General features: G+C 40.3%; 1 protein-coding gene and 1 long non-coding RNA gene across 9 annotated transcripts in view; one reads left to right on the top strand and one right to left on the bottom strand.

Moving 5' to 3' along the window:
• Positions 1-393: 393 nt before the first annotated feature.
• LOC123456428 lies at positions 394-7856 on the bottom strand. Its single transcript, XR_006634530.1, has 3 exons — positions 7720-7856; positions 6979-7308; positions 394-1520 (listed from the first exon to the last, which is right to left on the bottom strand). It is a non-coding gene; the product is annotated as an uncharacterized LOC123456428 (long non-coding RNA).
• A 445-nt stretch (positions 7857-8301) lies between these two features.
• Positions 8302-14947, top strand: part of Suco (SUN domain containing ossification factor) — a 78286-nt gene continuing 71640 nt past the window's right edge. For all 8 annotated transcript variants that reach the window (XM_045148362.1, XM_045148358.1, XM_045148354.1 and 5 more), the window contains exon 1: positions 8302-8629. In XM_045148362.1, the coding sequence (XP_045004297.1) occupies positions 8568-8629 (62 nt within the window). In that variant the 5' untranslated portion in view covers positions 8302-8567. The remainder of the gene's footprint in view (positions 8630-14947) is intronic.

The raw sequence follows: 14947 nt of genomic DNA, 5'->3' as shown, positions 1-14947 counted from the left end.
ATTCTAATAACACCTTTATGTCCTAAAATGAAAAAAATCACCATGGGAAACTGTTTCACATCCCTACTTTTATCTCAAAAGTCTATGTAATTTTTTTCTTACATTTGCTTAAGAGTTTGAAATCTACCGGCTAAACTATCTGCCAAATCAAAACATCATAGCACAGTTTATTTTGTTCCATTTATCCCATATAAAAGTGTATAATGAAATGGGAAAGAAAAACTGTTAAAACATGAATTTAGTTTGCCATAAATCACAGACAAATGAGAGCTATATGTTTTAAACTTTTAGAATTCAAAGTTACATGAGAAATAAATAATTTTATATATAGGAAATAAGTAATGTTAACAAGGTTATAAGAAAACAGCATGTCCCTACCCACCTTCTATTTCTTTCTGATCAATAAAATGACTATTTTCACTTCTTTAAAGACAATTGTTTTGATATTTAGTCCATTATAAATAGCATGTATACTAGCCCTTGTTGTTATTTTTTCAAAATAAAGCATTACTGTGTTGATTTCAAGGGATCTACCTTCGTTACCCTATCTTCCTGATAGTTTTCTCAAGATTTTGATGAAATTTTAGTGTTTACATTACTATAATATGTAACTGCTATTCACAGATGAACATTTTACACACAGCTGGTTTGAGATATTTTGTTGTTGATTTTTGTTTTCAAAGTGGTTGCTTCCGTGGGCTGAATGTCTTATTTCTTCCCCCACATTTAGATATTACAATCTTATTCTTCATGATGCTGGTATTCGGAGGTGGGCCATTGAGAGGTAATTAGATCATATCCATGAACCAGAACGTGGGTTCTCATCAGACACTGAATCTGTCTGGGCCTTGTTTTTGGAGAACTATGAGAAATCAATTTCTGCTGTATATAAACTACGTAGTTTGTGGGATTTTGTTATAACAGCACAAACTAAGACAGTGATTTTCATTAACTGTACTGACTTTAAACAGTTGTCTAATTTACCTCTGAAGAGTTCAGGTGCAGTTTTCTATCAATGCGTTCTTCCTGAAGAATCTCTGGTGACGTGACACACTCCCATCTGCACTGCACACATGACTGCTGACTGCTTTGTCACCAATGAGGCTCTTCTTTCACTCTCACCCTTGGGAATTCCCTGCTCTTCTTTGCTCTGTGTTGGACTTCAAGTTTCCTCGGTCTGTACCTACCTCATTTTTTTAGTTTCCTCTTGATTTGGTAGGGTAAAATCTCCTTTCTTGAGAAATAGCACACATCTGTCTGACAATGTCTTTCCTCCTTCTCTCTGACATGTAGCTGATAGTTTGAGCAAAGAATTTCTGGTTGGAAATAATCTTCCTTTGGTGCTTGGAAGACACTGTTCCATTGTTGTTCACTTTCTTGTGTACATACTGGGCCTTTGAAATGGTCTACTTTTTTCTCCTACTTTTGACAATTATGTGATCTTTTCTTTGATTCCAATACTCTCAAATTTCCCAATGATGTGTGTAGGAGTTCCATTTCTCATTCCTGTGATCAGATACCTGAAACTTAACAAGTAACTTGATTAGGATTCATTTTGGTTTATAATTTGATGGAATAGTGCCCATCATGGCTGGGCCATGGTTGCAGGAGTGTGAGGCAGCTGAGCACGTTGTGTTGTGTCTGCAGCAGGAAGCAGAGTTCAGATAGGAAATGGAGCCAGGCTATCCAACCTCCAGTGACTCATTTCCTCCTTCAAGGCTCAACCTCTTACCTCCATAAGCTTCAAAACTGGGGACCAACAAACACATGAGCCCATAAGTGGACATTTCACATTCAAACCCCAACAATGGAGCTAGTTTCAGGCATAGTTTTTCCATTTAGTCTAGGGCAATTTTCAATTTGGAAACTATTAAATTTCAGCTCTTCTGACTGGTGTGTTCTCTTTTCTTTCTGATGTAGCTATCTTGGCCTGCCTGCAATAGTTTTTTGTTTTTTAGATATACCTTTAATCTTCCTGCCAGCTACACCTGGTGCTATTTCCTGAGTAAGCTTTTCAAAGATTCTAGCTCACATAGTAGGTCAATTTTTGCTATTTACTGTGAAGTTTTATGAAGGTTCAGGTTTCTTGTATCTGCTGTGCTGAGGACGCCTACATTGCTTTTTGTACAAACCAGAACACATTTGAAAGTCAAAGTTGGTAATGTCACTTATGTCTTCATTTTGTCATACCAGAATATATAACATATGTAATGGATCTCTTTCTCTTCTCCCTCTCACAAAGACACTGAAGCAAATGCCCAGAGAAATCCTTCCTATTACTGAGACATATTCTGATACTGGATTTTTTTTTTTTTAAACCAGATCTTACTCTGTAGTGTATGCTATTCTAGAACTCGCTATGTACTCCAGGTTGGCTTCTAACTCCTGGGTGATCCTTGTGCCTAAGCCTCCTTAGTCCTGGGGTTATAGTCATGTCACCATACTTGGCCTTTTCACTTTTTGTTTACTTTTTAAAATGTGCTGCTGAACTCCCTCAAAATTCATGCACTGACTCTGATGAATTGTGACATTGCTCTAGGGCAGAGCTTCTGAATTTGGAATTCATGCATATCATTCACTGGTCTAGCTGCTTGGTTGACAAACATACTTTTAAAAAATTTATTTATTTATTTGCAAGAAAGAGGGAGAGAGATAGATAGTTAGACAGACAGACAATGGGCACATCAGGGTCTTTAGGCATTGCAAATGAACTCCAGATGTATGTGCTACCTCATACATCTGGCTTATGTGGTTTCTGGGGAATTGAATCTGGTCCTTTGGCTTTGCAGCCAAGCACCTTAACCACTAAGCCACTCTCCAGCCCAACAAATATACTTTTATTTTCAGTAACTTTCTATTGAAAGTTGAAATTTTAATTTATTATATAAATATAGATAAAAACATACTAGCACTATATGTAACTTTGCCACCAATAGAAATAGCAGATATTGTCATATCACATTAAGTATACTGAACTATGTATACCATATATATATATATATGTATATATATATATATTGTGTACAAATATATTTATACTGAACAATGTTTTATGCTCATGGTTATTTTGGAATTATTGAATTGACTAAACTTGCTGCCAGATCCCATTATTTATGCATTAATGCAAAAGTACAGTCACCATATCACAAATTTATGTTGTAATATATTGATAATTGCATTTCAGTAAAAATTGGTTTCCCTTATATGCTATGTATTTTTACACCTTTGTAAACATTCAGAGGACATCTTCCGCTGCACTAGACTATGTAAAGAATGTAGTCCAGAACAAGGACTCTTTGCTAGAACACCAAGTTTCCTGTAGGTAAATACCTGCTTCGAGTCCTTTCACATTAGAGTGGCTCAATGTATGTTTATTGAAACTGAAATCTAGTCAGACACAAACAACGTTATGCAAAACAATCTCTTGTGAAAATTTTTAGAGAAATAGCTAGCTAGCTAGGTTCCCCAGATTAGGATTATTAGTCTTTCTATTTCCTATATAGCAGATTATAATCCAGTATGACTAAACAAATAAATAAATTAAAAACATTTCATTATGGACATAAAACCATGGCATCTCATAAGAAATGCACATATTTCTTGGAGAGTTAAGACCTAAATCAATCTGAAATGAAGACAGTGTCACAAGGGTACTGATATTGGTATGCTTGGGTGAGAAGGTTGAGTCATGAGAGGAAAATATTGATGTCATGAACCATTAATTGGGTTACAGTAAGGAAGGCCAGTCCAAAGAGGCAGATTTTTTTTAGATTAATATTTATGATCATCTGGAGGTGTTTTTTTTTTTTTTTTGTCTTTGAAGTAAGGGCACGATGAAGGTAATGTTTTAGGAAGCTTTATGAGAGGATTATGCAGGAAATACTGAGGGGTACAACAGAATCCCCAACTTCTTGTCTTCAGTTGCTACTCCCCTCTACTTATTTGCAATATTATGCTTGGGAATTCTTGGTGGCTACTTCCTTCAGAACTTCTAATACTGTGCTTTCAAAACCAAATGAATTTTCCTTGCCAACTTGGTGCTATGGTTTGAATAGGGCCCCCTTGTCAAAGTTCTTGTGGTAAAATGTTCAACTCTAATCAAGCAATGTTGAGGTGTGGGATTTTTACAATTATCTTGAGGGCTCTACCTTCATGAATGGATCAATATCATTACTGAAAAAGTGGGTTCCTGGGGTTGGAGAGATGCCTCAACAGTTAAAGGCACTTGCTTGCAAAGCCTCAAGGCACAGGATTCAATTCACCAGTACCCATGTAAAGTCAGATGTACAAAGAGCATATGTGTCTTGAGTTCCTTTGCAATGGCAGGAGGCCATAGCATCCTCACACTCGCTCACTCTCTCTTAAATAAATAAAATATTTTTTAGTGGGTTTCTGGTGAAAAGATGTTTGAATTTTTGCATTCTGTCTTCTCTCCTTTCTCCCCCTCCCTTCCTTACTCATCTTCTCTCTTTCCCCCTTTCTCTGCTCTTTATTGTTCTCTTTCTCTTTGTCTCCCTGTAACGTTGTCTACTAGGTTATGACACAGCAAGAAGGCTCTCCCTAGATTCAGTACCTCAGTCTCGAATCTCTCAGCCTTTAGAAAGATAAAAAGTGAGCAGGGCGTGGGGGCCCACACCTTTTTAATCCCAGCACTTGGGAGGCAGAGGTAGGAGGATTGCCATTAAGTTCAAGGCCACCCTGAGACTACATAGTGAATTCCAGGTCAGCCTGGGCTAGACGGAGACCCTACTTTTCCACCCATATATTCCACATCTCTTGCACATTGGATCATGTTTATTTCTCTCACTCTATCATCCACATGAGCTTACTAAACTCAGACATCTTCAAAATACAATTTAACAAGATCACATTTTTCATCACAAAAGAAAAATAATAGAGACAGGAGCTCACTCAGCTCAAAACAGTTTCAAACTCATGATTGTTTTGCCTCAGACTCCTGAATATTGGGATTTACAAGTATACATACACCACAATGCCACTTGACTATTTTAATTAAAAAATGGTTGTTTTGCAATATAAATAGACCTGCACAAGCCATCCCTGTCCTTAATATGAGTTCACAGGCTCGTTTAGAAATGGAGTTTGTCTTATCTCTTTCTAAATTCTACCTTTACCTCTCCAAATAACAAAATTATTAGTGTTAAGGCAGATTATCTTTACAGAAAGTAGCTCAATAAAAGAGATATATGTTAGCTTATACCTGATCTATATGGACATACATAAAAAAGAAAAAAGTCAGGAGGGAACAAACGTACTGTAGCCATATATAGTTCAAGTTTTAAGTGCTGATGGCCCCATTCGTCCTTTGTATTAGTTTATTCTCTGACTTTTCTTTCACTGATTTCCAGGGAATTTCTGTTGGGAGCATATAATGACACTAGGCTTTAGCAGTTCAAAAATCTTTCTTAGATTTCACTATCTCAGCATTTTGTAATATTGGAAGGAGCAGGTAATTTTCAACAAAATCAAAATACATCAAAGCTTTCTTATCAAATACCACCACCCTAGACAAACAGTTCTTTTCTTGGTCTTCTTAAACATGATTTATATGTGAGATAAAGGACAAAGGGGAAGACCAAGAGGTGTGGGCTCCCTTTTTGGGATCTGCTTGTTCTCTTTTGCCTCCAGCAAATAGTTTCTGATCTTTATCAGGGCAGAGACTTGGGCCTGCTTGAGTTTCTGAGTTGTTAACCTTTTAGGAATGGCAGAGCTCATACTCATTGTGCAATTTAGCCCTTTCCTGAAAAATCTGAGTACGGGTGGTGAACATGAGTTATCGTGTGTATGGTTAGTGGTTATAGATTTTACTGAATCAGGAGATTCTGTTAGAGCAGAGTCTCTCAAAATTGGCACACTTGTTTATTTTAATTTGGAACCAAATGATTTGTTTGTGTGTACAATTGCCTGCATGCCTCTCCCACTAGATGCCAGAGTTATGTCTCTGGTTTATCCAGATACTAACACAGTGTGAAGGCACAAGCTGTATCAAGCTGAGAATCACTCAGAATAGTTGAGGTAGTAGATGGTGGCTATTTGGCTTGGATCTTAAATATTTTACGTCTTTCGAATTTCATATGCTCTTTCTTGGCCATTCTTTGGCATATGCTATACTTTTAAGCATAGTGGCACTGATCTATGCTACTTTTTTTTTAAAATTTTTTATTTATTTATTTGAGAGAGACAGACACAGAGAGAAAGACAGATGGAGGAGAGAGAGAGAATGGGCGCGCCAGGGCTTCCAGCCTCTGCAAACGAACTCCAGACGCGTGCGCCCCCTTGTGCATCTGGCTAACGTGGGACCTGGGGAACCAAGCCTCGAACCGGGGTCCTTAGGCTTCACAGGCAAGCGCTTAAACGCTAAGCCATCTCTCCAGCCCATATGCTACTTTTATTATGTTGCTATTACTTGTCTTTTACTATTTGTCTGTTGAGTTATGGCACAATTTCCTCCTTATGTTTCCAGTTATATTTTAACAGCGGTTTTTAAAGTTTTGCATTATGGAAGAATGCAAGACCAGCCTGGCTACAAAATAAGACCCTACCCTGGCACCCCCCCCCAAAAAAAAAAACTCCAAACAAATAAAAGGGCAGCTCAAGGCAGAGAATGCCAAATAATCCTTATCCTTCTATTAGTTCTTTAGCTAACTCACATATTAATCATTTCTACTGGCCTCCGGCAATGGGGCATGAAAGGATTTTCAATAAGTAATTGGCATTATCGTTTGTCAGAAAACGTTGTTCTAAAGTTAACGTTACTATCTTTCGCAGAATTTCTCTAACAATTCATTGACTTCCTTCCAAAGATTATTGAATGGCTCAAATCATTCAGTTCCCTAGGAATATAAGTAACAACTAATTGTAATTAAGGATCATGATGAAACACCACAGCTCAAAATCAAGCATTAGTTGGGTATTTTTCTTTTTTTTATGGCCACACAAACAATAAGTAACACTCACCTTAAACATCTTTTCATACTAAAAACTATAACATGTCCCCACAGGCGCACTTATACTTGCAGTCTCTGCGTGTGTCCCTTTTCTTGGCTTTGTCTGGAAACGGGCAGGAATAGTTCCCTCAATAGGAAGGACAAATGGGAATTACAATTGAGTTATACTTTTATATTTCTTATCTAGTAAAAGAAATATCCTTCAGTAACGACTAACTTCCCTTTTAGTGTCAAGGGTCAGTGAGAAATGTATCATCCAGGAACAATATGGAGACAACATAGCCAAAGGTCAGATGTCTTCTCCCTTCTCAGGTCATCACAAAGCTATTTCAGGAGACGGCTGGGAAAAGACACAAAGTATTTTGGAGATTTAGCAAAAGCTCTAAATTTATGGTTATTCAGGGCCCCCAATGTACACAAAATTGGGGCGGGCATTAAGTATTAAGCAGCAGTCACTTTTTTGCCCCTAACAGGAAGTGGCTAACGGGACCCAGCCACCCTTGCCTTGGGGGAACCCTCGGATATGGGGCGCCCGAGTGTCTCACACCCCCAAAGGCTTCCCCTCTGCCCATGGTAGCTCCAAAACCATCAGAACCACAGGAATCTGGCGGGCAAGAAGTTCTCCCCAGGATGGAAGAAAAGCCCAAACTCTCTGCCCCAGCCAATCCTCAGAGAAGAAATCTTGGCACACCTCTGCCTACCAATCAGCATTTCGCTCAATGGGCCTGACCCCTGATTCCAGGAAAACCACCTTTTAGATTTCATTCGGCCCCTCCATCCCCGAAACTCCAGGCTGTTCCACGGACGGTAGTCCCAAGAGGAAAACTGAGGCTAACCACTCCAGAGCTAGTGATTCTTGTACTGAGAAAGGAAACCATAATCTGCAGTCAAACCCGTAGAATTCTAGAGGGGGGAGCTGTTGGAGGGAGGGAAAGGAAGGACGACTCGGGAAAACTACAACTCCCAGAAGGCTATGCGTGGATCCCGAGCACTCAGAGGGAAGAGGGGGCGGGCGATGGGAAGGCGGAAGTCACGAGACTTCCGGTACCGGGCGCCAGTAAGTGGGCGGGACCTGGGTGGGTCGCTCCAGAGCTTTGTGGCTGGAGGGGGCGTGGCCCGCGCGCTGGCTGGTTGGGGTGCGAGCGGCCAGGGACGTGGGTGACGCGTCTCCTTCCAGCTCAGCGGGGTGTGAGGTGTCGCGGCCAGGCCAGCGATTGGCTGTTGAGAAGCGAGTACGCGGCGGCCGTTGGTGGCTCGCAGCGCAGCGCGGAGCGAGAGCCGGGGCGGGCGGGCGGGGCGGTTATGGGGCGGCGCTGGTGGCGGCCGGAGGAGGCGGGCGCGGACGAGCGGGCGGCCACAGCAGCTGCAGCGGCGGCGACGGTCCCCAGAGTTGTCTTGTAAAGCGCCCCCGCCCGCGCTGCCGCGGTCTCCTGGGAGAAGGCACCCGGGGCTCGAACCGCTTCCCCCTGAACCACAGCCCTTGGGACTCTCGAGCCCATCCTCGCGCTCCTGCTCCGTCTCCTCCATCTTGGCCTCGGCAGTGGCTGCTGCCGGGAGGATGTGCCGCCTTCTGGCCGGGGGAAGAAGAAGGAGGAGAAGATGAAGAAGTACCGGCAGGCCTTGGCCCTAGTCTCCTGCCTCTCTCTCTGTTCGCTGGTCTGGTGAGTGGCCGTCACCTCCCGGCTATAGATCGGTCGGGTCACACCCCCCCTCTCCCGCAAGTGGTCGGGTTGCGGGTCCCCCGCCTTTTGGGCAGGGGCAAACCCGCCAGCCCAGGGCTCTCCTCCAGCTGCCCGGGGCGCCCCGCGTGGGTACGTTCCGTGCATGAGTGTGTTTTGGAATGGAGGGGTTCGAGGCGTGCCTTTGAGCTCGGTTCCTTCTAGCACTGACTTGGGGCAGTTTGGGGCTGGTGTTTGTGATGGGAGGTGAGTCGTTCGGATGTGCTGTCAGGCGTTTGTTTTCATTGCGAGGTCAGGGGCGTGAGCCCGTCGGGTGGGATGGGCTCGGGATCCGCGATTTTGGAAATGAGAGTGGTCCGAGGGATTAAGAGGAATGCATCTGCAGTAGTTCTTCTGGACAGTTCTTGCACAGTCGCTGACCCCAAGTGCTGTTGGAAACTTTGGAGGTGAGGGTGGTGTTTTATGAAGCACTCTTGTTAGGGTTGGCTTGGTGGATAGGATGCCTTAGAGGTAGCATGTGCAGTGGTTTTTAGTAATGTCCTTTTTGGTAGTAAGAGGGTAAAACTAAATTTTGTGTCAGGGTTTTGCATCCAAAAACTTTTGTGGAGTTACTGATAATTTCAGGCACATCTGAAGGTGGGGTTGAGGGGTAGAGAGAGCTTATAAGTCCAAAGATTGGCTAAGTATAAACTTGGAAAAGCCATTCTTTTATTTTCTGAAGAAATTCCCAAGGCAGTTTTTGGCGACTGAAAAGATGGTTTTCCAGTCAAAGTGTATTAAAATCTAGACAAACTTAAATTTTTTTTTTTTGTTTAGTTTATTTCTCCTGAGTACCAACAGTTCTTCTGTTTTTCTGAGTGCCTAATGCAATCTAAAGGCACTTGAAGTTATTGAATTACTCACATAAAATAATATATAATGGAAGAAAACACTCGTCCATGAAAATTTGACTGGAAGAATTATAGAAGCTTTGGAGAACAAAGTTTGGCCCAACGACTTTCATTCTGAGCTCTTTTAATGCCAGTGACGTTCCCTTATCTTTCTACTTTTTAATATTACGTTTGATATAAATTCCTGTAAAAGGAGTCCACTCACACCATTTTAAATTTAACTTGTAGGTGAAATTCTGAAATTTTATATATACTTTCCTCCTCTTCTAAGAGCTGTTTACTTGTTTGTACATTTTGCATTTTCTTTCTCTCCTTGACCTCGCTCATTTTTAGACCGTGTTCCTCTTCATTAGCACTTGTGGAAGAGGTTGATGATACAGAAGGTACACTTTCGCTTAAGTTTAAAATGCATCAGTACCTCTGAATTTTTTCAAATTAAATGGTGGAATGAAATTAAACATTAGAATGTGGTTCTTTAAATTCATTGGCACATTTAAGTTAATGGTGCTTCTGTTATTTGGAGGAGGAATTTCTGGCTATCATAGCTTAAGGTGACCTATGTTTTCTTAACTTTATGCATTAACAGTAGTGAGGAGACATGATCTAATTGTTAGAAAAACGTTAAGTAACTTAATATTGGAAATAGTCAAAGTTGTATAAGGTTTATTGACTCCCAAATTAAAACACTGATTTTGAGGGTTTAAGTGTGAAAAGTTTACGAAACTTTAAGTTAGGAAACAATTGGGTTAATATACTTTGAGAATCGTCAAACTTAGAGACATTCTAATTATTATATAGCAAGGGCACTAAAATAAGATATTGAGGTGATTTTTTTTTTTTTTTTTTTAAAGAATCATGATGAATGAGATTTGGAAAAGGTGGTGGGTCGAACATGGTTGTTGGCAAGGGTGGTGTTTTATGCTTTTTTTGTTATTGTTTTTTATTTTTTTTGAGAGCAACAGACAGAGAGAGGAAGAGATAGAATGGGCACGCCAGGGCCTCCAGCCACTGCAAATGAACTCCGGATGCTTTCGCTCCCTTGTGCATCTGGCTAATGTGGGTCCTGGTGGGTCCTGGGGAATTGAGCCTCAAGCTGGGGATTTTAGGCTTCACAGGCAAGTGCTTAACCGCTAAGCCATCTCTCCAGCCCTTATTTTATTCTTTTGAGATTCATCCTTTCAAAGTTTAAATCATAGCCCCAACTTTAATGAAGATGAAAATTTGTTGTATTCTGGCCTTAATATCCTTTATACCCCTTAACAGAAATGTTAGAGGGAAGTGTGGTAAAAGAGTTAAATTAATGAGCTTCTCTCAGCTGTTTTTGTCTTGTCCCAAAATTTTGTGATGCACTTTTATTTAGTGCTGTATGACTCTCCACTGCTTTTGTGTTTTTCCTTCTTTTTTTTTTTTTTTTTTTTTTTTTGGTCCTTCAAGGTAGGGTCTCACTTTATCCCAGACTGACCTGGAATTCACTATGTAGTTGCAGGGTGGCCTCAAAGTCATGGCAGTCCTCCTACCCCTGCCTCTAGGAGTGCTGGGATTAAAGGCATGCACCACCATACCTGGCTGCTTTTGTCTTTCTTGTCTAGAATACGAACTTAATTTTAGATTGCCTTCATAGAAAACCTGTCCTATCCATCTCATTCAACTGGTTGCTTGTTTGTTTGTTTGTTTGTTTTTTCGAGGGAGGGTCTCACTCTGGTCCAGACTGACCTGGAATTCACAATGTAGTCTCAGGGTGGCCTCGAACTCATAGTGATCCTCCTACCTCTGCCTCCTGGGTGCTGGGATTAAAGGCGTGTGCCACCATGCCCAGCTAGTTGCTTTTTTTTTTAAAGTTCTTTTTTATTTATTTATTTGAGAAATAGCTGTTGGGGGGAGGGAGAATGGGCATGCCAGGACCTCTGGCCACCATTTGCAAATGAACTCCAGATGCATGCACCACCATATGTGTCTGGCTAACACAGGAACTGGGGAATCGAACCTGAGGTCTTTAGGCTTCACAGGAAAGTGCCTTAACTGCTAAACCATCTCTGCAGTCCCACTTTTCTTGGCTAAGTAAGGCAGAGTATTGTAGACTTGAATATAGAATAGTTGTACCATAGAGCAGATCAGCAGATAGCTGATCTTTATTGTTAGCTATCTCTGTGTGAAGTATGTGATGTGTTGTTTGTACATTTTAGCGCCTTTTGGTATTAACTATTTTACTTCGTGTGTGTGTGTGTGTGTGTGTGTGTGCACGTGCGTGTGCGTGCGTGTGTGTGTGTGTATGTGTGTGTGTATTACACGCAGATGTGTACAGGTTTCATGTATATGGAAGCTAGAGAAGACAGCCTCAGCTGTTGTTTCTCAGGCACCACTTTCTTTGAGACAAGGTTTCTTATTGGCCTAGAATTTGTCAAGTAGACTGGCCAGTGAGCTGCAGGAATCTGCTTTCTCAGCTCTGGATTACAAGCACCATGCCACCATGCCCGGCTTTTATATGAAAGTTCTGGGGATCAAACTCAGGTCTCTAGTGTTTGTCTCTGGTCTTTGTTTTGCATAAATTGGCTAATGTTAAGCCACTATTGAATTTTCAGTTTAGATTGGAACCTAAGGAGCCTGATTCATAATACAGGCTCCTGACTACAGTGATCTTTTGACTGTAGCTAAGATGGCCTATATATTATAGATATGGGTCCATCCATCATTAGATGTGATTCCTTGACATGTTGTATAACTCCTTTGAATTTGAGTGCTTAGTATCCTAGAGTTGTGAGATAGCATATAGACTAATCTTTGCAAAACAGTGAGTATATTTATATATTATAAAATACTTACTATACACCAAATATTATGAGCATTTATAACCTAAGGAGGGTGACTAGCTCATATTGATTTTAGTACTGAAACTTTTCATATCTCAGGAAACCTGTGTGCTAGTTCTCTGTTGTTGCTAACAAGTTGCCACAAATTTAATGGCTTACATGCCGATTTATTATCTTAGAATTCTGTCAGAAGTCCCCAATCATTCTCTCTGGTAGAGTTGAGGTGTCAGCATAACTTGTTCCTTCTGGAAGCTCTGAGGAGAAATCCATTTGTTTGACTTTCAGCTTCTGAAAACTGCATGGATTTCATCTCCTTTCTCAAATCACTTCAGCTTCCTACTTCAGTCCTTACTTTTCTCCCTTCATAGAAAAAGACTTGAGATTGTGACTTATCTACCCTAGACAATCTAGGATAATCCTCCTATCTTGAAATCCTTAAATATATAAAATAAAATAATATAATATAAATATAATATAAAATAAATAAAAGTCTCTTTTACCATATAAAGTACAGCATGCAGAGACTAGAGACCCAGAATGCATTATTCAGCCTATCTTACCTTCTCAGTCCTGGGAAAACTTGGAAAGTTTGATCATCAGATTAAGAGGAAGAAGGCCTGATCCATATCTTAACCAGTGGATATTCTAAGTGTGTACCCTAAATTATCAAAACTTTGTGCCTTTTATGAATATTTTATTTATTTATTTATTTGAGAAGAGAGAGAGAGAAGAGGCAGAGAGCTTGAGAGGAGAGAGAGAATGGGCACATCAGGGCCTCATGCCACTGTAAAAGAACTCCAGATGCATGCGTCACTTTGTGCATCTGGCTTTATATGGGTACTGGGGAATCAAATCTGGGCCCTTAGGCTTTGCAGGCAAGTGCCTTAATCACTAAGCCATCTCCTCAGCCGTGTATGTGCCTTTTAAATGTGTCTAATGATTTGTAAGTTCTCTAGGTGTGCCAAATTAACATTTAAGGTATAAGTATGCATGATTATACAAATTAGATGTTTCAGAAAGAGGAGAAAAAAGATACTTTGTTAATAGTACCTTTTATTTTCATCAAAGTAGCAATTTTTAGTGAGAACTGTGTGATTGATTAGATTGTATCAAGGAGGAATAGTATGTAGTAATTAGGTTTCTTAGTCTTGGTATTTTCTTACTGGCTTATCCTGTATAAACACTTCTCCATGAGGTCAAGTTCAGTTTGGTTAAGATCCCTAGTCTCCTTCACTGGGTACATGTACCCAACAGTGAATTGCTATATGTTAGCAGAAACCCTGATGCTTATAGAACTTCCACTTCTTCCTTGCATTTCTGGCTATAGTGAGTTTTTTCATGCGTGCCCTAGTTGATAGTTGATTTTCAAGGCAAATGTGTTCTTCTATTAATCTTAGTAAAGATTCAGTTTTTTTTTCCCCCAAGATAGGATCTCACTCTAGCCCAGGCTGACTTGGAACTCACTATGTAGTCTCTGAGTGGCCTTGAACTCATGGTGATCCTCCTACCTCTGCCTCCAGAGTGCTGGGATTAAAGTCGTGCGCCACCACACCTGGCTAAAGATTCAGTTTTTTAAAACTAAGCAAATCTTTTCTTTCTGTACCCTTTGGATTATTTTGGAGAAGCTAATGTTTATGCCACTGGGAAGAGCTTGACATTATTTAACAAATACATTAAAGGTACTTATAAAGGACAGTAAGAACATCAGCTCAAAAATTTATATTCCAGGTTATTGTACCCGTGATTCTGTCACTGACTGTATGCCTTTCAGTTAGTTATTTCTGTGACCCTCAGTTCTCATCCATCAGTGATTTACAAGATGGGTAATAGAAGGTGGGAAAAATGTATTTCAGGCAGAAAGAATGTTCTTGTCCAGTTGTCTCTGAGTGTTGAATAGCTGTGGGGAGAGATGGAAAGGAAGACTGTAGAGGTAGGCTCTGAAAGGATTTGACTACTGTGCAGAGGAATTATCTTTCAGAGGATAGGAAGATGAAGTAGCTTAGAAGAACCAGCGAGAAAGATTAGATTGATCTTGTGATTAGATTTCTATGGAGGATAGAATGGATCGCCTGACAGACTTTGGAGACATGGGGTCACACTAGATGAGAATTGACAAATGTATAAATCTACCTTTTGACCTTTGAAGTATGTCAGTTTAGTTTTCATTGAAGGAAGAGACCTGTTCCTGGTTTGTGATTATATCTCAGTATGTATCTTCTAGTTTTTTTTCCTCATAATTTTGCTGGTTTCTTCTGTTAGTATACAAATGTAAACAGAAATACACATACATACACACATATGTATACACATATGCACACACAGATATATCTCCTATTATGTCTGTAATCTAGAGAAATATTTTGTGTATTTTTGTGTTCCTGTATGTAACTTTTTAAAAAGTAACTGTATTTTCTGAACATGCAAAATAAAATAATGAAATGACCCTTTCTTGTCACATCATATGATGGCTTATTATTATTTGCTTTGAAATGTGCATTCAAAGGAAAGCATCTGGTACTTGACAGGGGTAATGGGTCTTATAAACAGATCCCTTGAGACAAGCTAGATGATGCCCGCTTGCCCTAATGGGAAAAGGTCTGTGA

Source organism: Jaculus jaculus, chromosome 1 (genome assembly GCF_020740685.1).
Source record: "Jaculus jaculus isolate mJacJac1 chromosome 1, mJacJac1.mat.Y.cur, whole genome shotgun sequence".
NCBI classification, from domain to species: Eukaryota; Metazoa; Chordata; class Mammalia; order Rodentia; family Dipodidae; genus Jaculus; species Jaculus jaculus.
This window is presented reverse-complemented; position numbering and strand designations above follow the sequence as displayed.